General features: G+C 36.3%; 1 protein-coding gene and 1 long non-coding RNA gene across 2 annotated transcripts in view; one reads left to right on the top strand and one right to left on the bottom strand.

Moving 5' to 3' along the window:
* Nucleotides 1–27,377, top strand: part of myo9ab (myosin IXAb) — a 108,277-nt gene that overhangs the window by 61,786 nt on the left and 19,114 nt on the right. Inside the window, 17 exon segments of the mRNA XM_077230968.1 lie at nt 45–155; nt 225–250; nt 253–263; nt 1,629–1,751; nt 3,955–4,035; nt 4,113–4,223; nt 5,010–5,132; nt 7,522–7,671; nt 12,100–12,413; nt 13,395–14,258; nt 15,476–15,557; nt 17,142–17,348; nt 21,093–21,193; nt 22,540–22,640; nt 23,653–23,873; nt 25,634–25,750; nt 26,485–26,673. Coding sequence (XP_077087083.1) covers nt 45–155; nt 225–250; nt 253–263; nt 1,629–1,751; nt 3,955–4,035; nt 4,113–4,223; nt 5,010–5,132; nt 7,522–7,671; nt 12,100–12,413; nt 13,395–14,258; nt 15,476–15,557; nt 17,142–17,348; nt 21,093–21,193; nt 22,540–22,640; nt 23,653–23,873; nt 25,634–25,750; nt 26,485–26,673 — 2,932 coding nt within the window.
* The window catches only part of LOC143738891 (uncharacterized), a 254,784-nt gene that overhangs the window by 2,955 nt on the left and 224,452 nt on the right, over nt 1–27,377 (bottom strand). The window contains exon 2 of the long non-coding RNA XR_013204064.1: nt 1,578–1,706. This is a non-coding gene — a long non-coding RNA (uncharacterized LOC143738891). The remainder of the gene's footprint in view (nt 1–1,577; nt 1,707–27,377) is intronic.

The raw sequence follows: 27,377 nt of genomic DNA on the forward strand, positions 1-27,377 counted from the left end.
GTGTGTGTGTGTGTGTGTGTGTGTGTGCGTGCTTGCTGTCTCAGGGACTGTGGCGTTCGAGGCTCGAGGTCCTCGTTCTCCTCTCACGACGAGGAGGGGATCTTCGTGAACTCTGTGAACAACAAGCTTCTGGAGCGAGCGCAGGGAATCCTGATGTGAGTAACGACAGCTTCAGTTCCTCTGATCATATCCACTCGGACTCACACTTTCTCTCTTTCCTGAAGGCGAAACAAGAACTACAAGACGAAGCCAGCCTCCCGAAGGTAAACGCCCCACTCGCGCTTTAATCCAACTCACGTTTATTTGTACAGCGCTTTACAGAATACACATCCTTTCAAAGCAGCTTTACAGAAAATGCATGAGTCCACATTATAATTTAGAGCGATCTGTTATCAGAGGAAACTGTTTAAGTTATGTATTTCAGAAATGTACATATACAAAATCACAGTTAGTGAAAAAGGTATTAATTTAAACAATGTAATAATTTAATGCAGAAACAATGAGCTCATTGAAGTAATGAATACTTGTTTGTTAACAGATGATTATGACATTTAGAAAGATGTAGCATTTGTGCATGTTGATTCAGAGTTATTTAAAGGGGACATATCATAAAAATCTTATTTTTCTGTGTTTAAGTGCTTCAACCAACACAGAAAACGTGAAAAGTGAAACCCAGTAATAAAGCAAAGTTCATCAATTATGAAACAAATTCAATTAATTTCAGTGTTGATTCAATTCAGTTCAATAAGTGTCAATGTTGCAAAGTTAATCAATTATGAAACAAATTCAATTAATTTAAATGTTGATTCAATTATGTTCAATAAGTATCAATGTTGCAAAGTTCATTAATTATTAAACAAATTCAATTAATTTAAATGTTGATTCAATTCAGTCAATAAAAGTGTCAATGTTGCAAAGTTAATCAATTATGAAACAAATTCAATTAATTTCAATGTTGATTCAATTATGTTCAATAAGTGTCAATGTTGCAAAGTTAATCAATTAGAAACAAATTCAATTAATTTCAATGTTGATTAAATTCAGTTCAATAACAGTGTCAATGTTTCAAAATTCATAAATTATGAAACAAATTCAATTAATTTCAATGTTGATTCAATTCAGTTCAATAAAAGTGTCAATGTTTCAAAATTCATCAATTATGAAACAAATTCAATTAATTTCAATGTTGATTCAATTCAGTTCAATAAAAGTGTCAATGTTTCAAAGTTCATCAATTATGGAACAAATTCAATTAATTTCAATGTTGATTCAATTCAGTTCAATAAAAGTGTCAATGTTTCAAAATTCATCAATTATGAAACAAATTCAATTAATTTCAATGTTGATTCAATTCAGTTCAATAAAAGTGTCAATGTTTCAAAGTTCATCAGTTATGAAACAAATTTAAAGAGACACAAAAATGTCGTGTTTTTGCTCATACCCAAAAAGGGGTAAATTTGACAAGCTGTAATAAATGATCTGTGAGCTGAAATTTCACAGACACATTCTGGGGACATTATATGACATCTTGTGAAAAGGGGCATAATCTTTAAAGCCAGTTGTCCTATGTAACTTACATTGTGTTGTTGACCGTATTTGACTTGACAGAGGTTTTGTTGTGTGTTCAGCACCTGCTGGACGTGAAATCGCTGAAGTACTTGAGCTGTCTGACGCTTCACGACCGCATAACCAAATCACTTCTGCACCTGCACAAGAAGAAGAAGCCGCCCAGCATCAGCGCTCAGTTCAACGTGAGCATCCGAATCCTTTAACACTTTACTTTACTTTATTGTTTATTTTTACAGGGACAATGCAAAATTAAAAGTAATTGCACTAGAGTTAGCTGAAAGCTAATTTGCATCTGCTGTCCCTGGGCGGGACACTTAAAGGGATAGTTCACACCAAGGGCGATAACTATAAAGATAATGATAAAGATTAGGGCTGCACAATATATTGAAATAATATGCAAATACAGTTATCATTATAGTTATCGCTCTTGGTGGGAACGCAAATATAGTTATCGTTATAGTTATCGCTCTTGGTGGGAACGCAAATATAGTTATCGTTATAGTTATCGTTCTTGGTTTGAACACAAATATAGTTGTCGTTATAGTTATCTTTATAGTTATCACTTGGTGTGAACGCAAATATAGTTATCTTTATAGTTATCACTTGGTGTGAACGCAAATATAGTTATCTTTATAGTTATCACTTGGTGTGAACGCAAATATAGTTATCGTTATAGTTATCGCTCTTGGCGTGAACGCAAATATAGTTATCGTTATAGTTATCACTCTTGGTGTGAACGCAAATATAGTTATCGTTATAGTTATCACTCTTGGTGTGAACGCAAATATAGTTATCGTTATAGTTATCGCTCTTGGTGGGAACGCAAATATAGTTATCGTTATAGTTATCGCTCTTGGTGGGAACGCAAATATAGTTATCGCTCTTGGTTGGAACACAAATATAGTTGTCGTTATAGTTATCTTTATAGTTATCACTTGGTGTGAACGCAAATATAGTTATCGTTATAGTTATCGCTCTTGGCGTGAACGCAAATATAGTTATCTTTATAGTTATCACTTGGTGTGAACGCAAATATAGTTATCGTTATAGTTATCGCTCTTGGCGTGAACGCAAATATAGTTATCGTTATAGTTATCACTCTTGGTGTGAACGCAAATATAGTTATCGTTATAGTTATCACTCTTGGTGTGAACGCAAATATAGTTATCGTTATAGTTATCGCTCTTGGTGGGAACGCAAATATAGTTATCGTTATAGTTATCGCTCTTGGTGGGAACGCAAATATAGTTATCGCTCTTGGTTGGAACACAAATATAGTTGTCGTTATAGTTATCTTTATAGTTATCACTTGGTGTGAACGCAAATATAGTTATCGTTATAGTTATCGCTCTTGGTGTGAAATCAAATATAGTTATCGTTATAGTTATCACTCTTGGTGTGAACGCAAATATAGTTATCGTTATAGTTATTACTCTTGGTGTGAACGCAAATATAGTTATCGTTATAGTTATCACTCTTGGTGTGAACGCAAATATAGTTATCGTTATAGTTATCACTCTTGGTGTGAAGGCAAATATAGTTATCGTTATAGTTATCGCTCTTGGTGTGAACGCAAGTATAGTTATCTTTATAGTTATCACTCTTGGTGTGAGCGCAAATATAGTTATCGTTATAGTTATCGCTCTTGGTGTGAACGCAAATATAGTCATCGTTATAGTTATTGCTCTTGGTGTGAACGCAAATATAGTCATCGTTATAGTTATCGCTCTTGCTGTGAACGCAAATATAGTCATCGTTATAGTGATCGCTCTTGGTGTGAACGCAAATATAGTTATCGTTATAGTTATCGCTCTTGGTGTGAACGCAAATATAGTTATCGTTATAGTTATCACTCTTGGTGTGAACACAAATATAGTTATCGTTATAGTTATCGCCCTTGGTGTGAACGCAAATATAGTTATCTTTATAGTTATCGCCCTTGGTGTGAAAGCAAATATAGTTATCGTTATAGTTATCGCTCTTGGTGTGAACGCAAATATAGTTATCGTTATAGTTATCACTCTTGGTGTGAACACAAATATAGTTATCGTTATAGTTATCGCCCTTGGTGTGAACGCAAATATAGTTATCGTTATAGTTATCACTCTTGGTGTGAACACAAATATAGTTATTGTTATAGTTATCGCCCTTGGTGTGAACGCAAATATAGTTATCTTTATAGTTATCGCCCTTGGTGTGAAAGCAAATATAGTTATCGTTATAGTTATCACTCTTGGTGTGAACGCAAATATAGTTAGCGTTATAGTTATCGTTCTTGGTGTGAACGCAAATATAGTTAGCGTTATAGTTATCGTTCTTGGTGTGACACCTCTTTACTCATCTGTATTGTGTCAGAACTGAAACTGTCTTGTGTTCGTGATGCAGGTTTCTCTGAACAAGCTGATGGAGACGCTGGGACAGTCTGAGCCGTACTTCGTGAAATGCATCCGGTCTAATGCAGAAAAGGTAGATTATGTGTCTTATTTCTTTCACTGCATCAATAGATTTAGATGCACGGTTTGATTAGCGTTGTTGTTTCGTAGCTTCCTCTGCGTTTCAACGACGCGCTGGTGTTGAGACAGCTGAGATACACTGGGATGCTGGAGACCGTGAGGATTCGGCAGTCTGGATACAGCGTCAAGTACAGCTTTCAGGTGAGAAAACTCTATTCAACACACACGTCAAGTCAGCAAAATTCAGCAATTATGAAATTAATTTAATTAAAAAGAAAACAGTAATTTAGATCCGCTCAGTTCAATTCAATGGTGATTTAATTCAGTCCAATAACAGTGTTAATGTTGGAACAAATTTAAGTTCAATGTTGATTCAGTTCAATAACAGTCAATGTTGCAAAGTTCAATTATGAAACAAATTAAATTCAGTTTAATGTTTTGCAGTTCAGTTCAAGAACAATCAATGTTGCAAAGTTCATCAATTATGAAACCAATTCAATTTAGTTCAAAAACAAGAGTCAGTGTTGCAAAAGTTCATAATTTATTAAAGAAATTCAATTCAGTTCAATAACAGTCGATGTTGCAGATTTCATTAATTATGAAACAAATTCAATTCAGTTCAATGTTGATTCAGTTCAATAACAGTCAATGTTGCAAAGTTGATTATGAAAAAAATTTAATTAATTTCAATTTTAATTTAGTTCAGTTCAAGAACAGTCAGTGTTGCAAGGTTCATCAATAATGAAAGAAATTCAATTCAGCTCAATGTAGCAGATTTCATCAATTATGAAATAAATTCAATTCAGGTCCATTTGATTCAATTCAGTCCAAAAACAGTATTGATGTTGCACAGTTTGTCAATTCAGAAACAATGATTCAGCTGTAAAACAGCTCTACAGAACAGCTTTTGTTAGTGCAGTTGAATCTGTAATATTTCTGAGTGTTACGTGTGAATGGCTTCACGGAGCTGGTTGTGTGTCTCTTCAGGATTTTGCTCATCATTTCCACGTGCTTTTACCCGCTGGATTTCACGGCACTCAGTCGGCCATCAGACAGTTCCTGCAGAGCGCAGAGCTCGAGCCCGACGGGTATCAAGTGGGCAGAAACATGGTAAGAAACACACATCCCTACAGACCCTTTATGTGCCGACGCAACGATTACGTCACGATTACGGGCCCGATTACGACCCCATTACGTCACGATTACGGGCCCGATTACGACCCCATTACGTCACGATTACGGCCCGACTACGTCCTGATTACGTCCTGATTACGTCCCGATTACGTCCCGATTACGGCCCGACTACGACCCGACTACGTCACGACTACGACCCGATTACGTCCCGATTACGTCCCGATTACGTCCCGATTACGTCCCGATTACGTCCCGATTACGACCCGATTACGACCCCATTACGTCCCGATTACGTCCCGATTACGACCCGATTACGACCCCATTACGTCACGATTACGTCACGATTACGTCCCGATTACGTCCCGATTACGTCACGATTACGGCCCGATTACGTCCCGATTACGACCCGATTACGACCCCATTACGTCACGATTACGTCCCGATTACGTCACGATTACGTCCCGATTACGTCCCGATTACGTCCCGATTACGACCCGATTACGTCCCGATTACGACCCCATTACGACCCCATTACGTCACGATTATGGCCCGATTACGTCCCGATTACGTCCCGATTACGTCCCGATTACGACCCGATTACGTCCCCATTACGTCATGATTACGGCCCCATTACGTCACGATTACGTCCCGATTACGTCACGATTACGGCCCGATTACGGCCCCATTACGTCACGATTACGGCCCGATTACGTCCCGATTACGTCCCGATTACGTCCCGATTACGTCCCGATTACGACCCGATTACGACCCCATTACGTCACGATTACGTCCCGATTACGTCCCGATTACGTCCCGATTACGTCCCGATTACGACCCGATTACGACCCCATTACGTCACGATTACGGCCCCATTACGTCACGATTACGTCCCGATTACGTCACGATTACGGCCCGATTACGGCCCCATTACGTCACGATTACGGCCCGATTACGTCACGATTAAGTCACGATTAAGTCACGATTACGGCCTGATTACGACCCGATTATGTCCCGATTACGGCTCGATTACGCTCCGGTTACGCCCCGGTTACGGCCCGATTACGTCACGATTACGGCCCGATTACGACCCGATTTCGTCACGGTTACGCCCCGGTTACGGCCTGATTACGACCCGATTAAGTCACGATTACGGCCCGCTTACGTCACGATTACTGCCCGATTATGTCAAGGCGTTAGCTGGAGGAACACTGGAGGCGGCCAATACAAACTAGCACAGATTCAACTACATGAGAGCTTCAAATATCATCTCGTTGTTTTGTTGTGTGCCAGAATCGACAGAGTACAGGCTTTAATTAGAAATGTCATCACATTATGTTTTCTAAACTATTGTGATTATTTGTAAATCATCTGTGATTCTATACATTCTTGTGATTGATTTCGACTAGACTTTTTGAAGAAAGAATAATCAAATAGATAAAGTTCAAAAAAGACTCTGAAAAGCAGAACTGCGGATCGTACCACACAAGTCCGTGACCATTCAATATAGGTATATTACATTAGGGTTCGTACGAGGTGCGTAAAAGGCTTAAAGTATTTGAATTTGACTTTTTAAGAAATGTAAGTCCTGGAAAACCCATGAAAACAGACGTGTTTATGAAAAGGTACTTGGAAAGCGCTTGAATTATTGAAAGACAATATATGTGAAATTAGTGTTTAATTTTATCGATAAAACAATCTTTTCACACAAAACTAAATGCCGCAGCTCGTCTGATATTGAGCAATTTCAATTGAGTTTGATATTGCTCATATAAATATCCAAGTATATGATACATCTTTCATTTTTCAGGTCAATCATATATTCATGAGAGAAAAAGTGATATCTCTGTCATAGTATCGTTTCAATGGTTGAAGTTTCCACAGTCATTGCATGTGCTGCACTTTGTTTTATTTTTGTTTATCTATTTACCTTTTTTTTGAATTTGAAAAATAATATAGATATTGTTTTGATAAGTGAGATCTCTGACTGTAGTCCTCGAAAACCAAAACAGTTGTGCTTGAAAAGTCTTTGAAAGTCCAGGAATTTAATTTTACAGTGTCTGTACGAACCCTGATATAAGCATCTGAAGATTTATATCTCTTTACGCCCGGTCTCTCTATCAGTGTAGATGTGCGGCCACTCAACGCTAATCCCGTCAGATCCTCCATCAGTGAGTGAGTGTGTACGGGACCTTAAATATTAAGATAAAATTGAATTTCATTGTTAAAAACAAAACTTAACTAGCGTTAGCTAAGCGGCCAGAGGAGTCGCTCTGCCTCCACTTAAGCTCCGCCCACAAAAAAACGTTTTGTCACGTGGGTCACGACTCTGATCTGAGCGAGTGTGTGTGTGTGTGTGTTCCTGCAGGTGTTTCTGCGAGAGCATCTGCGTCAGAAGCTTCAGGACGAGCTTCATCAGGAGGTGTTGAGGAGGATCGTGTGTTTGCAGAGACGCTTCAGGACGAAGCAGGAGAGAACACACTTCAGCCGGCAGAGACGAGCCGCACGCCTCATTCAGGTTCATCTATTATACAAATATGTCATATAATCCATGAGAGAACATGCCTCAGTCGCTACGTTTACATGCACAACTTTTATTTTTCAATCGGACTGAATTCATTACGATTGATGAATCTGGATGTAGTGTTTACGTGAACGCTAAACATGTGATCGGGTTGATGTGTGTGTTTATGTCACAAGCTTCAAATCATGATTGTTTTCTTGACATGCACACACTGCACGAGTGTACAGAGTTTCCCGCTGTTTGCGCATAATAACTATTCTCCTACATTGATCCATTTCTGGTCATAATTAGGAGACAATGAGCATATGAACCGTTGTGAAATTATGATTTATTATTAAATGTAATTAAAATTATTGTTAATATAACTATATATATATATATATGTAAACTAGTTAAAAAAAGACGTTTTTAAAAAATATATTTAAATTAATTTAAATATATATTTATATATATTTTAAATGGGTTACTACATATACAATTGTTATATAAAATATAGATATATACACATTCTTTAAAATTATGTTTTAATTATTTAAATTCAACATTTAATTATTAAATATGTAAATTATTTAAAAAATAGAAACATTTTTAAAATGTATGAAATATAAGACAGTCATTTCGAAATGTATCGGCTGATTTTATGAAATTTCACAGACAGGTTTATATCCGTCATAATAAAGTCATGTTTACACGGTTTGATACAGTGAGCGCTTTTGAGGAATAACCGATAAATGGATTTCTGAAAGTTAATCATGTTTCTGATATTTTCTGGGCGTATGAAGTGTTTCTAAGGCATATTTCTCTGATATTTTCTGCCTGGTTTGTTTGCTTTAGTCGAGCACGAAGGGAAGATCTGTGAAGGTTTTTCTCGAGTCATCTGTAGTTGTTTAATTGTGTTGCCAGATCTAGTTTTCAGTGTGTGCAGAACGTTGTGTTCTTCAAAACAAAGAGTCAGATAGACTTTCAAGATCCCAGCGCGATATTTGCACTAACATGTGGCGCTCGACAAACAAGACGTTACACGAAAGCTCAGAGCTTTGATAAGATGCATGTGTGCGGCAGTTCATGTTGTCAGTTTCTATCACATAATATTTAAAATGAAAGAAAAAGAAAAAGAATTGGACTTTTCTACACGGAATAATAACAAGTTTCTCAGATAACAGATTCTATATTTAAATAATTTGTACAAATATAAACGGTTTTATAATAATTATTTAAATTAATCATTTAAAAATGTACATATATATATATATTTAACATAAATATTATTTTTAAAATATGTACATTTTAAAATATATAAATTATTTAAATATGAATTTCTTTACATATATTTATACATTATTTAAAAAATATATATTTAGAAAAAAATTAACTTTTTTTAGAGTATGAAATGTAAAACATACTTTTAAAAAATATTATTAAATACATTACATGCATAAACTATTTAAAAAAATAAATATTTCTTTAAAAAATGTATGCAATAATTTAGATTATACACATTTTAAAAATAAATAATTAAAAAATATTTTTGTAAATGCGTGCAAAAATTATTTTTTTTAAATTACATTTTTAAAATGTATGAAATATAAAATAAATATTTTTTAAATATGTGTAAATTATTTAAAAAATATATACATCTGATAAAATGTTCACACATTATTAAAAACAAGTGAACAGTCAGTAATAAAATAAGAACAAATACACAAATTACAAGCAGAGATGAATACTAAATAACAACAGTAGTATTCATGTACAGAAATTAATAATTAAGCCTAAATTTAAAATAACACTATTTGTTCACTGTAGAAATTAAATATAGTTTCATCTTTGCTAAAGCTGTATTTTGAGATGGACATTAATGAGAAGGACAACAGCAGGAATATTAGGCTGCCGTCACTTTAAGACCGACTACACGGAGCGGGAAACTGACAAACATCCGGTTTTCTTTCTTTCTCAACAGTTTACTTATGACAGAACCGAGACAATACTCGTGGAGACGGGGATTTAGACATAATTTTGTGTGTATGTGTCCGTTCAAGAAACACATGTCTCTCTCTCTCTCTCTCTCTCTCTCTCTCTCTCTCTCTCTCTCTCTCTCTCTCTCTCTCTCTCTCTCTCTCTCTCTCTCACTCACTCTCTCTCTCTCTCACTCACTCTCTCTCCCTCCCTCCCTCCCTCTCTCTCTCTCTCTCTCTCTCTCCCTCCCTCCCTCCCTCTCTCTCTCTCTCTCTCTCTCTCTCACTCACTCTCTCTCTCTCTCTCTCACTCACTCTCTCTCCCTCCCTCCCTCCCTCCCTCCCTCTCTCTCTCTCTCACTCACTCTCTCTCCCTCCCTCCCTCCCTCTCTCTCTCTCTCTCTCTCTCACTCACTCACTCTCTCTCTCACTCACTCACTCTCTCTCCCTCCCTCTCTCTCTCTCTCTCTCTCTCTCTCTCTCACTCACTCTCTCTCTCTCACTCACTCTCTCTCCCTCCCTCCCTCTCTCTCTCTCTCACTCACTCTCTCTCTCTCACTCACTCTCTCCCTCTCCCTCTCTCTCTCTCTCACTCACTCTCTCCCTCTCCCTCTCTCTCTCTCTCACTCACTCTCTCTCTCTCACTCACTCTCTCTCCCTCCCTCTCTCTCTCTCTCTCTCTCTCTCTCTCTCTCTCTCTCTCTCTCTCTCTCTCTCTCTCTGTCTCTCTCCCTCCCTCTCTCTCTCTCGCTCTTCAATTCAATTCAAATCATGAGGATTATTTAAATGTGTTGCCATTGCCAAAGCATTTCCAATCATCATACATATACATACATAAAATAAATAAATAAATAATAAAATAAAAAGTAGAACAATTAATCAACATGTCAGAATTCTATGAGCAATTTAGAATGTATGTGTGTGTGTGTGAGCGTGTGTGTGTGCGTGTGTGTGTGTGAGCGCATTACTGATTAGCCGATTCCTCCCTCTTTTTGTGACGGACATCAATATATCTCGCTGCTAGTGGGATACAATCTCTTTTTTAACTTAATAAATGTTGAAGTTGTGTTTTATTGTTTAATTTTAGTTAAGGCAAAGTATTTCAAATTTTGTTTTTGACAAAACACGTCCAAATTATAAATTTTCACTCTGTGATGGTTACATTTTGCAGTTAACATATTTAAGTATATTAATTTTCATTATGATATTTTACATGGTATCTTTTTACTAAATTTCCTTTACTATGTTTGAGACGTTGTCTGTAATTATGTTTATCTGTCTTGTATGTTTGGTGAGCCAAAGAAAAATTTCCACCCCGGCGGACAATAAAAATGTATTAAATTCTATTCTATTCTATTCTTAAAGCTACACTGTGTAACTTTTTTAGTTTATTCTTAGCTAAAAACACTTAGTTCTTTCAAAAATATATGTGCTCATTAATGTATATTTACTTCGTTCAAGTAATAAAGTATTCTCGTCTCGTGAGTGTATAATATGCCATTGAAAATACATACGGGTGGGGGGTTCTAATGTCGGTCGCCATGTTGCCCCTCCATCTTGAAAGTACATTAGCCAAAGAGGGACATACCCGTTAATTCAAGCTTCGCCTTTCGCGTTTTAACACTCGATGGCACCGTGTCGAATCTCAAGAGGGGGATTGCTTGAGACTGATATATAAAAACCTGAAAGCCTTTTTGAAAGTCTGTTGCTGATGGAGGATCACTCTTATTCTCGAGGATACGTATCAGAGTCGCCAAGGAAGCGAAAAAGAAAATTAAGACGGCAACGCAACAGGCAAATCAACAAGACAAAAGTAAATATTGGAGTGGCCTTTCCAAGATGGAAAGAGCTCATGACGAGCAACGATTTTAAAAAGGATGCCGACGTTGCCTGCTTTCTTCTCGACAGGTAACGTTAATTAAGCCTGTTTGTGTATATTGGAAGTTGCTTGGCTAATTATATCATGGTGTGCTGTGCATAACGCTAGAACGACATCTAGGATAGGTTTCCTCGCGTCAATGATGAAAAGTATTGTTTATCTTGTAACATAAATCCGTGTTCTATGACGGATAACATGTGATTAATATTTTAATGGCGCTATAATTTGAAGGCTATAAGTTATATGTAGGCACTTTAAATTTTAGTTATTTTTCATTTATTTTACTTTATACACAATTAACGTAGCCTAATGTGATAATGCAGTTGTAATGCTGCATTCCAATCTTGGACTACATTGGCCACCGTAGGAGTTAAAACGAAATCGGAATTGAGAGGAACAGAAACTAATATTCACTGGATGGTCATATACCTTTTCACCGCTAGATGGGGGTAAAAATCCCACAGTGTAGCTTTAATCTGCCGATCACATGCGTGCCGAACCGCGGGGCAACTGGTCCGTACAGATCACGATCAACTGCGATCCGTTCCACCCCTAATAATCATTCTCTGGTTCCTCTCTCTCCCGCAGCGCTGGTGGCGTGTGTGTTTGACTCGCGCGGACGAGTGTGTGTGTGAGCCGGAGCTCCAGCACAGGGCAGCGGTGTGTGTTCAGGCGTTCTGGAGAGGCTTCAGACAGAGACGGCAGTACCGGCTGCAGAAGAGAGCGGTTCTGCTCATCCAGAGACGCTGGAGACGAGTCCTTCACACGCGTGCGCGAGAGAGAGCGGCAGGCCTCATACAGGCCGTCTGGAGGACACACACACTCAGACACACACACACACTGAGACACAAGGCCGCCGTCACGCTTCAGGCCGCCTGCAGGGGGCGCCAGGCTCGACAGCGGTAACTACACTTACATTTGTGTGTTTGTGCATTTGACAGATGTTTTTATCCAAAGCCACTTGCATTGCAATCAAGGTGAAGATTTGTTATCATGATTTCCTTGGCAGTCGAACCCATGACCTTGAGCTTAGGTTTATATATATATATATATATATATATATATATATATATATATATATATATATATATATATATATCATAGGTATAGGATGAGGTGAAGAGGCACTTATTATATATAATACAAGAAGATGTTTTGTCTGTAGCTTAATCTCTAGTTATGACATGTTGCTCAGGTTGGCTCCGCCCACAGTGAAATCTCATTGGTCCAAAATCCCTCTTAACTCTTTTTAAACATCAGATGTGTTCTGATTGGCTGTGCCTTTGTATTCTCTAATTTGATTGGATCGGTGAGGTTCCGTTTGTTCACTGATCTGGCTTCTATTGGAACTCTTTTTGTTGCCGAAGCAAAAATAAACATAATAGTTGACATTAGAGATGTTCGATATATCGGCCACCATATCGGTATCGGCCGAAATATGTTAATTTTCAATGCTAGCTGTTGTTATCGGCCTGATAAGAAGATTTGGCTGATATATTAAAGCCGATAAATAATGTATTATATACTTCAGCTGAGACACTTCAGATGCGCACTGTTCAACATGATGGTTTTGAATTGCTTGAAATATGATTGACAGTTCAGTGCAACATGTGCAGCACAAGTCTGTCATATCGGCTGCATAAAATTATAAGAATATTATAATTGTGTTTGGGACATGGATTTTTAATGATGGGACTTTTGTTTTAGTAATCAGGCTCTTAAAAAATATATAAAAATTTGGATTTAGATTCATCGGCCAATATATCGGTTATCGGCTTTCAAATATAAAGCATTATCGGTATCGGCCAAAATTTTCATATCCTTGCATCCCTAGTTGACGTTGTGTCTGAAATATCTTAAACATCTAGTTTTTTTTCCACAAGGTGCCGCATTCTGAGAGATCAACGATGCGTAGAGAAAACCATCGATGGCGAAGAGCATCTAAACACTGTGACTAAAAGTTTACACGCCCCTCAAAACTCAAGCGTAGAGCTGTCAGAGAAGCTCGAGGAAAAGCAATCCGCCGAACCTCCTCGAACGGTCGACGACAGCACGCTAAAGAGCCGATCCAAACGGGAAAGCAGGAGGCAACGGGAACTCGAACAAGCGACGTTCAGTTTAGAGCTTCTCAAAGTCCGATCCGGTTCAGAACCGGACTCCTCCGCTCAAATCCCTCTCTCCAAACATCTTCCTTCGTCTCCTCAGGCCTCCATGGAAGGTCAGGAAAGCTTTGAGGAGGTTTCGACCCTTCAAATGGGAGAAAATAACACTGAGAAAGAGAGAGAGTTGGATCAAGTTTCCAAACCCGAGCCGATGGAGGAGAACCAAACCAGCCCGGCGTCCTTCAAACCTCACTTCTACATCGCTGATGAGGATGGCAGTCCGGTTAAGAGTTCGCCGACCCGCTCAGAGAAGAAGGAGTCAGTGCTGGTCATCATCAGCATGCAGAAGGAAAACCCTGTAGACTTAGAAACTCAGCATCACCATCAGATGGAGGCGGAGGACCACCAGCAGGGATTTCTGCACTCCAATGATCATCCAGACGGCCATTCGACCCCTGAACCTCAAACCAATCATGGTTTGGTCACTTCCACCTCCTCTAAAACCCTCCAGCTGGACTCGAGGGAAGCAGCGTCGACGAAGAAGGACGTTCAGAAGAAGTTTGTGTCTCAAAGCATCAGCATCAGTATGAAAGAGAAAGCTGATCTGGCCTTCTCTCCCAAACGCAGTCGTCTGACCTTCTCCAAGTGAGTTTACGTCCACTCAGACTAAACCCTCATTCTTCCCTCGGGTAATTTTTTTAAAAAAAATTGAGTGTTCACGCTGGACAAAATGCTTTTCTTTTTTTATAGTTTTTTTACTTGTAGTTAAAAATACTTATTTTCAGTATTTTTGTCTTGTTTCCAGTCTAAATATCAAAAAAATCTTAAATCAAGATGCATTTACTAAAGTAGTAAAATGCCATATGTCTTGAGTTTTTGCTTAATAAAATCTGCCAATGGGTGAAGAATCTTGTTTCTGTTTGAATTAAGATTATTTTTCTGAGACCATAGGCAGATAATTTTGCTTGTTTTTATTTTTTCCCCCCATAAAACAAGACTTACTATCTTATAGCATTTTACTAATTTAGTAAATGCATCTTGATTTTAAGAATTTTTAGATATTTGGACTGGAAACAAGACAAAAATACTGAGTTAGAAAAGGGGTCCAGGTCGCACTTGAATTATGAATACACACACAAAAAAAAAAGTAATGGATTCGAGGAGTTTTGTGGTTGAAATTTAAAAAAGAAAAAACCCTACCGTCGCTGGTCAATGTGACCCCCTTAGGAATGAATGGAATGTGAGGAATGCTTCAGAATATAGAAAAACCTAAAAATGCTGAAACTTTACCAAAAAATGATTTTATAATGTCTACATGTGTATCTGAATGCACACTGAAGTAAACTGACTTTAGGACCCAGCGGAACAGCTCGTTTGCTCCATATAGAGATATAAGGCATTTCTAGAGTTATGAAATATCATGTTCTAAAAAAAAAAAAATTCTACAAGAGGTCAGCAAAGACACCCGATGTAAGATATTTTGAGCCGAATTAAGTTATTTTGTTGTGTAGCTGAAAAGTTATTTTGAATTTAAGTTGAGGAATGTGCTTAAATTACTATTTATTTATTAGTTATTTATCAAATGTAGTAACTTAAAGGTAAATAAAAAAAAGAAAAGGATTTGCATTAAAATTTATAAAAAATATGATCAAAATGAAATAAAATAAGTTTTTTGGACAAAAACAAAATGAAGTATAATTTTAGGGCTTCGGTTCATTTGGACCCGCGAGGGAAAGATGAGGGTTACGATATTTTGAGAAGTTTTTCCCTGATGTTTAGCATCTAATGCGATGACATTATTAGATGTGCTCAGATGGGACAGACTGTGGTCGTGTGAAAGCGGATTGCTGTGTGTTTTTCAGGTCGGATAAAGACTTGGTGAATCAGGAACGATCCCTGGCGATCCAAAGAGAAGCGGGATTCAGATCGCTAAAAAAACGAGAGGTGAGTGCAGGCAAAACGTTCACAAACCTTTATTTGTTTCAGGTACCAAGTAGTGGTGAGATGTCTCTCGTAGGTCCAGGATGAGTTCTGACTCTTTCCTTTATTCTTTTTATGCATCAAAAAATAAGCAGACATAAGGGACAGAACAGATAGAACATCTACAGGAATGAAATTACATCATATATGTGACCCTGGACCACAAAACCAGTCACATGGGTCAATTATTTGAAATTGAGATTTATACATCATCAAGCTGAATAAATAAGCTTTCCATTGATGTATGGTTTGTTTTGATTGGACAATATTTGTTTGAGATACAACTATTGAAAATCTGAAATCTGAAGGTGCAAAAAAATCGTAACATTGAGAAAGTTGTGCATTTATGTTCACGATCCACTCGCAGCATCCACTCGCAAAAATAACTTTTTAAATATTTACGGTAGTAGATTTACTAAATATCTTCATGGAACATGATCTTAATATCCTAATGATATTTGGCATAAAAGAAAAATCGATAATTTTGACCCATACAATGTAATGTTGGCTATTGCCACAAATACACCCGTGCGACTCGTGACTGGGTTTGTGGTCCAGGGTCACATATATGTAAAGTTTCACAAACAAAATAAGAAAAAGAGAGAGAAAAAAAACATGATAAACGCATAAAGAGGAAATTATGCATCAGTGGCATTACCAAAAAAAAAAATCATCATGATATTTCAAGAATCTGTCACTTTTCTTGTTTTTAATCAACCTGAGAGATTTGAGAAATGCATCAATTTCAATTAAGAAATCTGGAAAAGTAGGCTGCGAGTTAGAGCATTTTTGCTTGTGAATATTTTTTTCCAAATAAAATTCATTGTAGTATTGGCTGTACCGTTATAGTAAAAGATTATATATTTGAATTGAAAGGATTTGGAAGAATCAATGCGCTTACCGATATGAACATTTAAACTATTCCAAAGGTTTTGAGTTTTTTCACACTGGACAAATAAATGGATCAGTGTTTCATCCTTATTCCCACAAAATGAGCAAGAACAGTCAACATCCACATATTTTGCCACAATATCATTCACAGGACACTGCAAAAAATAAATATATTTTCTCTTGTTTCCAGTCCAAATATCTAAAAATTCTCAAATCCAGATGCATTTACGAGATGAGTGAAATCCCATAAGATATTATGTCTTGTTTTCTGGGGAAATACATCAAAATTAAGAGAGTTGTTGGCCAATGGATCTTAATTCACACAAAAACAAGATTATTTTTCTGACTCACACTGGCAGATCATTTTGCTTGTTTTAAGCAACAACTCGCTTCGTTTTGACTTATTTCCTCAGAAAACAAGACATAATATCTTTCAATACTTCGTACTAGTTTAGTAAATGATTTAAATGTTGTTTTAAGATTTTTTAGGACTGTAAACAAGACAAAAATACTAAGAAAGAAAATTATATTTTTTCAAATCATATTTTTTTTCTCACATTTTATATGATATACAGTGGATATATTTGAGTTTTGATCTTTCCTGAGATCGTGTCTATCACTATCAGTTGATTTGACATCATCAATGTGAACGATCAGGTTGTAGGAGCCGGTCGTAAAAAGAAAGCGCGTATGGCAAGGACTCGCTCTGATTTCTTGAGCCGGGCCTGTCGCACCGAGCTCGATTCTGACAAAGATGAAGATGATGAACACGAGCACACACACGTGCTCCCTCCAAACCTGCCTCTCCCAGAATCCCCCAGTTCTCCTGACACCGACCCGGCCTGCCGCAGCGACTCCGACACGGTAAAACCCGGAGCGGATGTGGAGCATTGCACACTGACCCGACCACAGATGATGCACATGAAGGAATATTTTACATTTAAATGAACCAGAACTTTTAATACTGGCATTAAATTGCCTTCATGTCGTTCCCAAACCCATACGACTTCCTTTCTGATCAAATAAATAGTTAATAAAGTAAATGTTAACAAATAAAAAACTTTATGCTATCTTAAATGTTTTTTATGTTTTTAAAAGAAGTCTCTTCTGCTCACCAAGGCTGCATTTATTTGATTAAAAATACCAACAAAAAAATAATATTGTTAAATATTATTCCAATGTAAATCAGCTGTTTTCTATGTGAATATATAGTAAAGTGTAATTTATATCCTGTGATCAAAGCTGAATTTTCAGCATCATAACTCCAGTCTTCAGTGTCACATGATCCTTCAGAAATCACTATAATATGATGATTTGATGCAGAAAAAACATTAATTATTATTATCAATCTGCATTGCAGCATCAGCTCTTTTCTCAGTGTCTGAAACGGTTCGTTTAAAGATTCAGTCTCTCTAAGCCCCTCCTTTCCGAGAGCCTGCTCTGCTCTGATTGGTCAGATGGCTCGGTTCGTTCTGATTGGTCGACCGCTTAACAGTGCGTGTCGGAAACCAATCGGTCATTACCATATCTGATGGCACTATGCAAATTCGTAACTTCCTGGATTTACCAACGACTCGTTTCAGGCAGTTCAGTATCGCCTCTTTCTTTAAGGAGACAATAACTCCATTTATCTGCACTTTGATCTTTGAAACAAAATATTAATAAGAACTTCAATAATGTCTCAATGATCCTAAAACAACACTGATGGGAGAAGGAAAGGCAAAGGGATTCAGAACGACATGATGGTCAGTAAATGTGGACAGAATTTAACTATAATGTTCGTTCAGTGTGCAAAACCGCTAATGCTAACCGCTAAACCGTTGATCTCTTTCATAACCAAATCTCTAGATAGAACTAATGAAATGAAAGACTAATAAAGTGACTGGATGAGGCTGCCGTGTCTACATTAACCTGAACATCAACACTTGTCTGGTCTTAAACGTGAGGCTGGATCTCTCGTGTGATTATCTGTTCACTTCTGACAACTTTTTATTGATGAATATCAAGTGTGTAAGTTAAGATGCATGCGACTAGCATTAACATGGAGAGGATGGGATTTCTCCGTTACTCACCCTCATCTAACACACTTTCTCTCACTCTTTCCCTCATGTGAGTTGGGTTTGATGTCCTCACACTGTTTAGTGGTTTAAGTGAAACACTCATCAGCCTAAAACACAACCACAACCTTGTTCCTGGAGGTCTGATAACTACGGAAGGGGATTAGGGCCAAGCTATAATAAAAACACAAAAACATCCGGAGATTAAAGTCATTATAATGCGATATTAAACTAGTTCAATTTCGAGAGAAAAAGTCGAAATACAATGTTGAGTATAAATTAATTAAATTTCAAGAGTAAAGTCGCTGTGTTTCGAGAAAAAGCTTGTTAAATTTCGAGAGAAAAAAAGTTGAAATACTATTTTAAGAATAAACTCATTAAATTTGAGAAATCAGTTTGAGATCATTAATATAGGCTACATTCATGATCTAACATCTGCGTTTCAGTCATGCATCGACACCCGAGTGAACTTTGACTTCACGCATGTGTATCTGGTTGATTATTGATGAATGTATATCATGTGCGCTGCAATAGTGCTGTATATCACATCAAACGTTCATAAATAGTCCAGGAACGAACCCTTTACAGGCCTGGTTATAGAAAGTCTAAAATACAGCTTGACGAAGTGATCAACTCTGTCACGTCCTGTATCAGTGCGCCGTGAACACTGATCCAATGCCTTTATTCTCAACAACTTAATTCGACTTTTTTTCTCGTAACACAACGACTTTATTCTCAAAATTTAATAAGTTTGTTCTCAACATTTTATTTTTACTTTTTTCTCAAAATTTTATGAATTTATTTCTCGAAACAACGACTTTATTCTTGCAATTTAATGAGTTTCTAAACATTTTATTTTGACTTTTTTCTCAACACAATGACTTGATTCTCAAAATTTAATACGTTTATTCTATACATTTTATTTTGACTTTTTTCTCAAAATTTAATGATTTTTTTCTCTCGAAACAACGACTTTTTTCTCAAAATTTAATGAGTTTATTCTCAACATTTTATTTTGACTGTTTTTCTTGTAACAATGAATTTATTCTCAAAACAACGACTTTATTCTTACAATTTAATGAGTTTCTCAACATTTTATTTTGACTTTTATCTCAACACAATGACTTGATTCTCAAAATTTAATACGTTTATTCTATACATTTTATTTTGACTTTTTTCTCAAAATTTAATGAATTTTCTTCTCGAAACAACGACTTTATTCTTACAATTTAATGAGTTTATTCTCAACATTTTATTTCGACTTTTTTCTCAATTTAATGATTTTTTCTCTCGAAACAACAACTTTATTCTCAAAATGTAAGGAGTTTATTCTCGATATTTTATTTGGACTTTTTATCTCGATATTTAATGAATTTTTTTCTCAAAACACAGTGAATTTATTCTCAACATTTTATTTTGACTTTTTTTCTTGTAACACAAAGAATTTATTCTCAAAATTTAATGTTTATTCTCAACATTTTTTCAACTTTTTTCACGAAATTTAACAATTCTTTTTCTCAAAACACGAGTTTATACCTCAAAGTATACGTGTATTCTAGGCGTTTTATTTCTACTTTTTTCTCAAATTTTTTTTTCTTTTTCTCAAAACATGACTTTATTCTTACAATTTAATGAGTTTATTCTCAACATTTTATTTCGACTTTTTTCTCAATTTAATGATTTTTTTTCTCGAAACAATTACTTTATTCTTACAATTTAATGAGTTTCTCAACATTTTATTTTGACTTTTATCTCAACACAATGACTTGATTCTCAAAATTTAATACATTTATTCTATACATTTTATTTTGACTTTTTTCTCAAAATTTAATGAATTTTTTTCTCGGAACAACGACATTATTCTTACAATTTAATGAGTTTATTCTCAACATTTTATTTCGACTTTTTTCTCAATTTAATGATTTTTTCTCTCGAAACAACAACTTTATTCTCAAAATGTAAGGAGTTTATTCTCGATATTTTATTTGGACTTTTTATCTCGATATTTAATGAATTTTTTTCTCAAAACACAGTGAATTTATTCTCAACGTTTTATTTTGACTTTTTTTCTTGTAACACAAAGAATTAATTCTCAAATTTTAATGTTTATTCTCAACATTTTTTCAACTTTTTTCACGAAATTTAACAATTCTTTTTCTCAAAACACGAGTTTATTCCTCAAAGTATACGTGTATTCTAGGCGTTTTATTTCCACTTTTCTCAAATTTTTTTTCTTTTTCTAAAAACATGACTTTATTCTTACAATTTAATGAGTTTATTCTCAACATTTTATTTAGACTTTTTTCTCGATATTTAACAATTCTTTTTCTAAAAACACGAGTTTATTCCTCAAAGTATGCGTGTATTCTCAACGTTTTATTTCGACTTTTTTTCTCAAAATTTAACGTGTTTGATCTCGACTTTAAACTCGAGATGGTTTTATTTTTTTATTATTGTTTGGCCATAATCCTCTTCCGTGGATAACCATTCAGTCTGGTTCGAAAAAGCATTTCTGTGTGATTCTGATTCTGCATTGGCTTTCCGTCTGAAGTCGTCCCAGAAAGAGCAGAAGAGGATCCAGAAGACCATGTCCTCGGGGGACCTTGGGAAAATGGATTCGCTCCGGAAATCCATGTCTAACACAGATAGCAGGTCAGAGGTCATTCTACTGTTCATGTCATTAACCAAAACTGTGATCAATAACGACCTTTTGTTCACCATAAATGAGGCGAGATAATGACGAGACAGCATCATTAAACACAAACTCTGATTATGTAATCATGCAATATTTTGACGAAAAAAAAGATGAGTAAAATGTAGTTTTCCTTACGTAATTTATGTTTCTCAAGTTTTACAGGTAGATCTAACAGTAGTTGGATACAGAAATTTAACAAAGTAATCAAATGTAAAATAACACTGAATGTAATATCTTTTGAATGTAACAATGAAACAAATATCTTGAATGTAACTCGACACCCTTGCCTCATTTAGTATGCGTGGTTCTATGAATATGCAAATGAGCCCCGCCTCCACTCACTCACTCACTCAGAGATCCACTCGTTGACGATCACACGTTGATCTGATTGGTTACAAGGCAGTTTGTGACGTCAGAAACACCAGCGATTTCAAACCGTGTTTTTGAGACTGTCTTTGGTTCACTGCAGTTTTAAGCAGAAAATACTCAGCAATGCTGTCGACTTATGAATTTACACATGATTTGTCTTAAAGCATATTAAAAACACCATATAGACATATAAACAACATTAAAAGCTGAATTTTCACCACAGGGGGACTTTTTAAAACTCAGCAGGAATATTTTCCTGCTGCCACTTTAAGACATAATGCACAGATCCAATATACTGATACTGTACACATGCGTTTTGTTTCTCGACTGTTTATGTAAATGTAAGGTTGCATAAGTGAGTGGTGCTCTAGTTTTCTTCAAATAAAAAAATAAAAAACATAAAAAATATTGCAGACGGGGGTTGCCAGATGTCAAGAGCTTAAATCCCCCAATCAGATCAAATCAGAAAATAGCTGAGAAAGTTCATCCCTATGCCACTAGTCGACATTAAATCAGAATTAACTGAAATAATAAATAGGGTTTCACTTTATGTTGATGGCTCCATCATCAACACATTCTGTTGTCTATGATTATTGTTGCACCTTCATGTCTACTAACTCTCATTAGAGTATTAGTAGAGTATTAGGGTTAGAATAAGTTGATGTAGTTGCAAAGTTAATATAGTCAGTGGAAGTTCTGTTGAGGACAATCACAATAGAGATTTAGCAGATACGAAGCAGACAATACAAATACTCTAACGAGAGTTACGTGACATGTAGTTGCAATGCTACTTATAATCAACAGAATGTAAGAAAGGGACCATCAAAATAAAGTGTTAACACAAATAATTTCAATTACCTGTTTATTTTCATGAATTCATGTTTCTGTTAGTGCATTAAAATGTGATATTTAATCCTAATAATGTTCTCCGTAGGGTCAGAGGCAAGATGCGCTTCTGGAGTAAGAGCAAACCTGCGGATAAGAAGATGTCCAGCAGGGGGCGCTCCGCCGACGAGCTCAACGACACCAGGAACGGTGTGTGTTTAACACTCATACTGAACCTGATTCCTTCCACAAGTCAATACAATATAGAGTTTCACAGCAGCTTTACAGAGATAATAGGAGATTACAGTAACAGAGATTGTTTAGGCTTTACAGCAGATCTAGAATAAAGTTATTGTCCAGCTAAAGTTAGTTTTGATTGATTCACTTCTGTTGTAAAGATCATTAGTTATTAACTTAGCAGCCGCTAACACGCACCACGCAACAGAAAACAGAAACTTGAATATGTTCTGGCCGTTCGTTTTCACGACATCAGTGTTTGAGATCGCAAACCTTGAAACAGGATCAAGATGCAAGCGTTGAATAATTTTGTAAAGCGTGATCATCTCCACGTAAACCTCAAAAACTGAATCTGTGTATCACGTGTTTAGCCTATAGATATGTGTGTGTGAATGTATATGTGCGCAGGCGTGTAGTCTTTCTTTACAAATTGACCTCATCAAATTACTTGTCCGGCCTTAAAAATTCATGATATCGAATTTTTAGTCGTTTCCGCGTATCCATGCAAACTGGAATCATTTTAACAGCGTTTAATCTGTACAGAGAAGGGAAGGAGAGAGACTTCACTGCAAAAAATGCTTTTCTTGCTTAGAATTTGTAGATATTTGGACTCGAAACAAGACCAAAAAATACTATGTCTTGTATTCTGGGGGAAAACAATCTAAATGAAGTGAGTTTTTGCTTAAAACAAGCAAAATGATCTGCCAATGGGGTCAGAAAAATTATCGTGTTTCCATTTGAATTAAGATTTGTTTTCTTATCCTATTGGCAGATCATTTAGCTTGTTTTAAGCAAAAACTCACTTAAGAAATTCTATCTTGTTTTCTGATAAAATTATGCAGTTTTACTTCTGTAGTAAATGCTTCATGATTTGAGAATGTATTAGATATTTTGACTGGAAACAACTCAAAAATACTAAGTAAGAAAAGCATTTTTTTGCAGTGACACTCCAGGAGTGTGTTTTCTACTACTCTCTCTCTCCCAGACTCTCCTCCTGGAAGCCCAGTGCATGCTGGTCTATCTGAGCGTGGACGGGACAGTAAGGAGAACCGCGAGCCGATGCTGGGGATGATGTCGATGAAGAGGAGACGCAGTGTGAAGATCAGTAGTGTGTCTCTCGAAGCTTCGGCGTGGCAGAACGACTCGCTGCACATCCTCACCAGCACCGCCGATTACCGCAGCATGAACGACTTCCTCATGAAGAAGGTGTGCACATTATCATGTGACCGTTTATATTAACAATTTACGCTAATGTTCAAGATGCATTCACCAGAGAGGAAAAATGCTTTAAGATATTATGTCGTGTTTGAAGTGTCATTGAGCTTGTTTTAAGCACAAACTCAGTGTGTGTGTGTGGGGGAAATTAAATGTACGAATGTTATTGATATAGTTTTATTTTACTTATTTATTGCTTGAGATCCGTAATCACTTGGTGCAAATGGAATTTCGTTGTATTCTCTTACAATGACAATAAAATGAATCTGAATCTGCCAATGGGGTCAGAAAAATAAACTTAATACAAATCGAAACAAGATTATTTTTCTGACTCCGTTGGCAGATCATTGAGTTGTTTTAAGCAAAAACTCACTTCATTTAGATTTTTTCCCCCAAGAAAACAAGACATAATATCTAATAGCATTTTACTACTTTAGTAAATGAATCTTGATTTAAGAATTTGTAGATATTTGGACTGGAAACAAGACAAAAATACTAAGTAAGAAAAGCATTTTTTGCAGTGTAATTAATTTTTGTACATTTTTTGTAAAACGATTATTATACGTTTCACTTCTGCCCCACTCAAACGTTTTTTATGTGACAATATATAAACAATTTACGCTAGAATGTTATTGTCCAAGTGTAGAAGTGTCACTATTATTTAGATTAGTTTTACTACACTGCAAAAAATACTTTTCTTACTCAGTATTTTTGTCTTGTTTCCAGTCCAAATAGCTGAAAAAAAATTAATCAAGATTCATTTACTAGATGAGTATATATATATTACTCAATTTTTTATATATATACATAAATAAGATATTATGTCTTGTTTTATGGGGGGAAAAGATGAAAATGAAGTGAGTTTTTGCTTAAAACTAGAAAAATGATCTGCCAATGGGGTCAGAAAAATAAACATAATTCAAACAGAAACTAAATTATTTTACATTTTATTACAAAACCAGACATAATATCTTATGGCCTTTTACTACTTTAGCAAATGCATCTTGATTTAAGCATCTTTTCTTTAGATATTTGGACTGGAAACGAGTTAATACATTTTTTTGCAGTGCGATTAATTTCTGTTAATTGTTGGTAAAACCATTCTTGTGTAAACTGTCACATTTACTTTACATATGATTGGTTTTATGTGAAAATTTACGAAATAATAGTTTTTTATAACAATTTATGTAAGAATTGTTATGTATGACTGTATCGAAGTGTCACCATATAATGTAAGAGTAATTCTCAATTTACAGAGAGATTAATTGTTTAATGACAGCAGAATTCTGCAGAACGGATCACAACCCAAAATGTAATTAAAAAGCTTTAAGCATCATAATATTGGCCAAAAGTCCCCCTGTAGTCAATCATTTTATCTCTTAATACTCATCTTTGATCACCAGAATGACATATTTAAACGTTTTTTCCTTAAAAAATATTCTTCATTCCTTAAAAATATCTTGACTGTAACTCGACACCCTTGCCTCATTCAGTATACGTGGTCCTATGAATATGCAAATGAGCCCCGCCTCCACTCACTCGTTGACAATCACACGTTGATCTGATTGGTTACAAGGTAGTTTGTGACGTCAGAAACACCAGCGATTTCAAAGCGTGTTTTTGAGACTGTCTTTGGTTCACTGCAGTTTTAAGGAGAAAATACTCAGCATATAGACATATAAACTACATTAAAAGCTGGATGTTCACCACAGGGGGGCTTTAACTGTGTGTGTGTCATGTTGGTCCTGTAGATCGCTGATCTGGAAGCTGAGGACGGGCAGAAGGATTCGCCGGTGGACGTCGTGTTCAAGAAAGCCCTGAAAGAGTTTCGCCTCAACATCTTCAACTCGTACTCGACTGCTCTCGCTGTGAGTTTCTGAAAACTAGAGGTGTCATAATATATCGCAATGCAATAATGCAGCAATATGTTTTGTGTATAGTTCACACAAAATAAAAATTTCTGTGTGAGAAGTTTCAAGAGTTTTAGTGTCAGTTCTAAATTAAAGTACTTTATATAATGTTAAATATTATGTATAATAATGCAATGGGGGAATATTGTGTGTCCTGATAATGCCCGATGTTACAAGTAAAAAGTCCTACATTATTTTAAATATATCTAGTCAGTGAAAGAGTACAAGTATAATCGTCTAAAATAATTCTGTTTTCAGCTAAAATATTATATTATAATTTTTTTTATTGACAAATACTAGATTATGTTTTATTATGAACTTTTAGCATTAAAAAACAAAGTTTCAATTATTAAAAGTGTGTGCGTCGACTTTTTGTGACAAAGGTCAGAAACTCCTGTAATGATGTAGAGTTTTTGAGGTGCACTCTTGTCATAAATTCATCTATTACTGTTCCTACATAATTTGTAATAAAAACAGCGCTAAAATATCTATTTAGGAGTCTTAGACCTTTCCAACGATATATAGTTTGTCATGATTAAATTAGGATTTAATAGTAATATATTGAAGTAAAGTTAGCGGGACGGTGACAGTTTTAAATATATAATACACTGTAACAATGACACCTTAAAATAAAGTGTAACCTTCACTTCTTCTCACTCCTCAAATCCGGTGTGAATGTGTGTGTTCCTCAGATGGATGATGGCCGGAGCATCCGATATAAAGATCTCCACGCTTTATTCGAGCAGATTTTAGAGAAGAGCATGCGTCTGGAGCAGAGAGCCTGGAGCGAGTCTCCTGTGAAAGTCTGGGTCAACACGTTCAAAGTGTTCCTGGACGAGTTCATGACCGAACACAAGCCGATGGACGGAGCCGTCAGCAAGGTAAACACACCCGTTTCCCCTTTTCCACCGGGCAGTGCTCGTGCTGGTTCGGAGCCAGAGCCTAGTTTCAAATCGGTTCTTTGCTTTTGCACACCAGTAGACCTGGCTCTGGGCCAAGAAAACCGGTTCCAGCTCAGCACCAACTTTGCGCTGGTCTAGAGATAAGAACCGGTGACGTCAGGTGCTGGGGGCGGGGCTATCGTAACGCTCCAAAACAAAACTTTGGGACGCCATTTTTAAAACACCGGTCAGCTGTTAAAGGGTTAGTTCACCCAAAAATGAAAATGATGTCATTAATGACTCACCCTCATGTCGCTCCAAGCCCGTAAGACCTCCGTTCATCTTCAGAACACAGTTTAAGTTATTTTAGATTCAGTCCGAGAGCTTTTTGTCCCTCCATTGAAAATCTATGTGCGGTATACTGTCCTTGTCCAGAAAGGCAATAAAGACATCATCAAAGTAGTCCATGTGACCTCAGTGGGTTAGTTAGAATGTTTTGAAGCATCGAAAATACATTTTGTTCCAAAAATAACAAAAACGACGACTTTATTCAGCATTGTATTCTCTTCCGGTTCTGTTGTGGATCCGCGTTCAGTGACGCTGCTGACGTAAGACGAGCTGACGTGTGTCTGGTGCGTCCGAGCTTCGTTTACAGTCTGAGGGAGACGCACGCTGGAAACAAAACAATCTTTGCAAACATGTCT

The sequence above is a fragment of the Siphateles boraxobius genome, unplaced genomic scaffold, assembly GCF_051911475.1.
Source record: "Siphateles boraxobius isolate OS27281-9 unplaced genomic scaffold, OSU_SipBor_1 158, whole genome shotgun sequence".
NCBI classification, from domain to species: domain Eukaryota; kingdom Metazoa; phylum Chordata; class Actinopteri; order Cypriniformes; family Leuciscidae; genus Siphateles; species Siphateles boraxobius.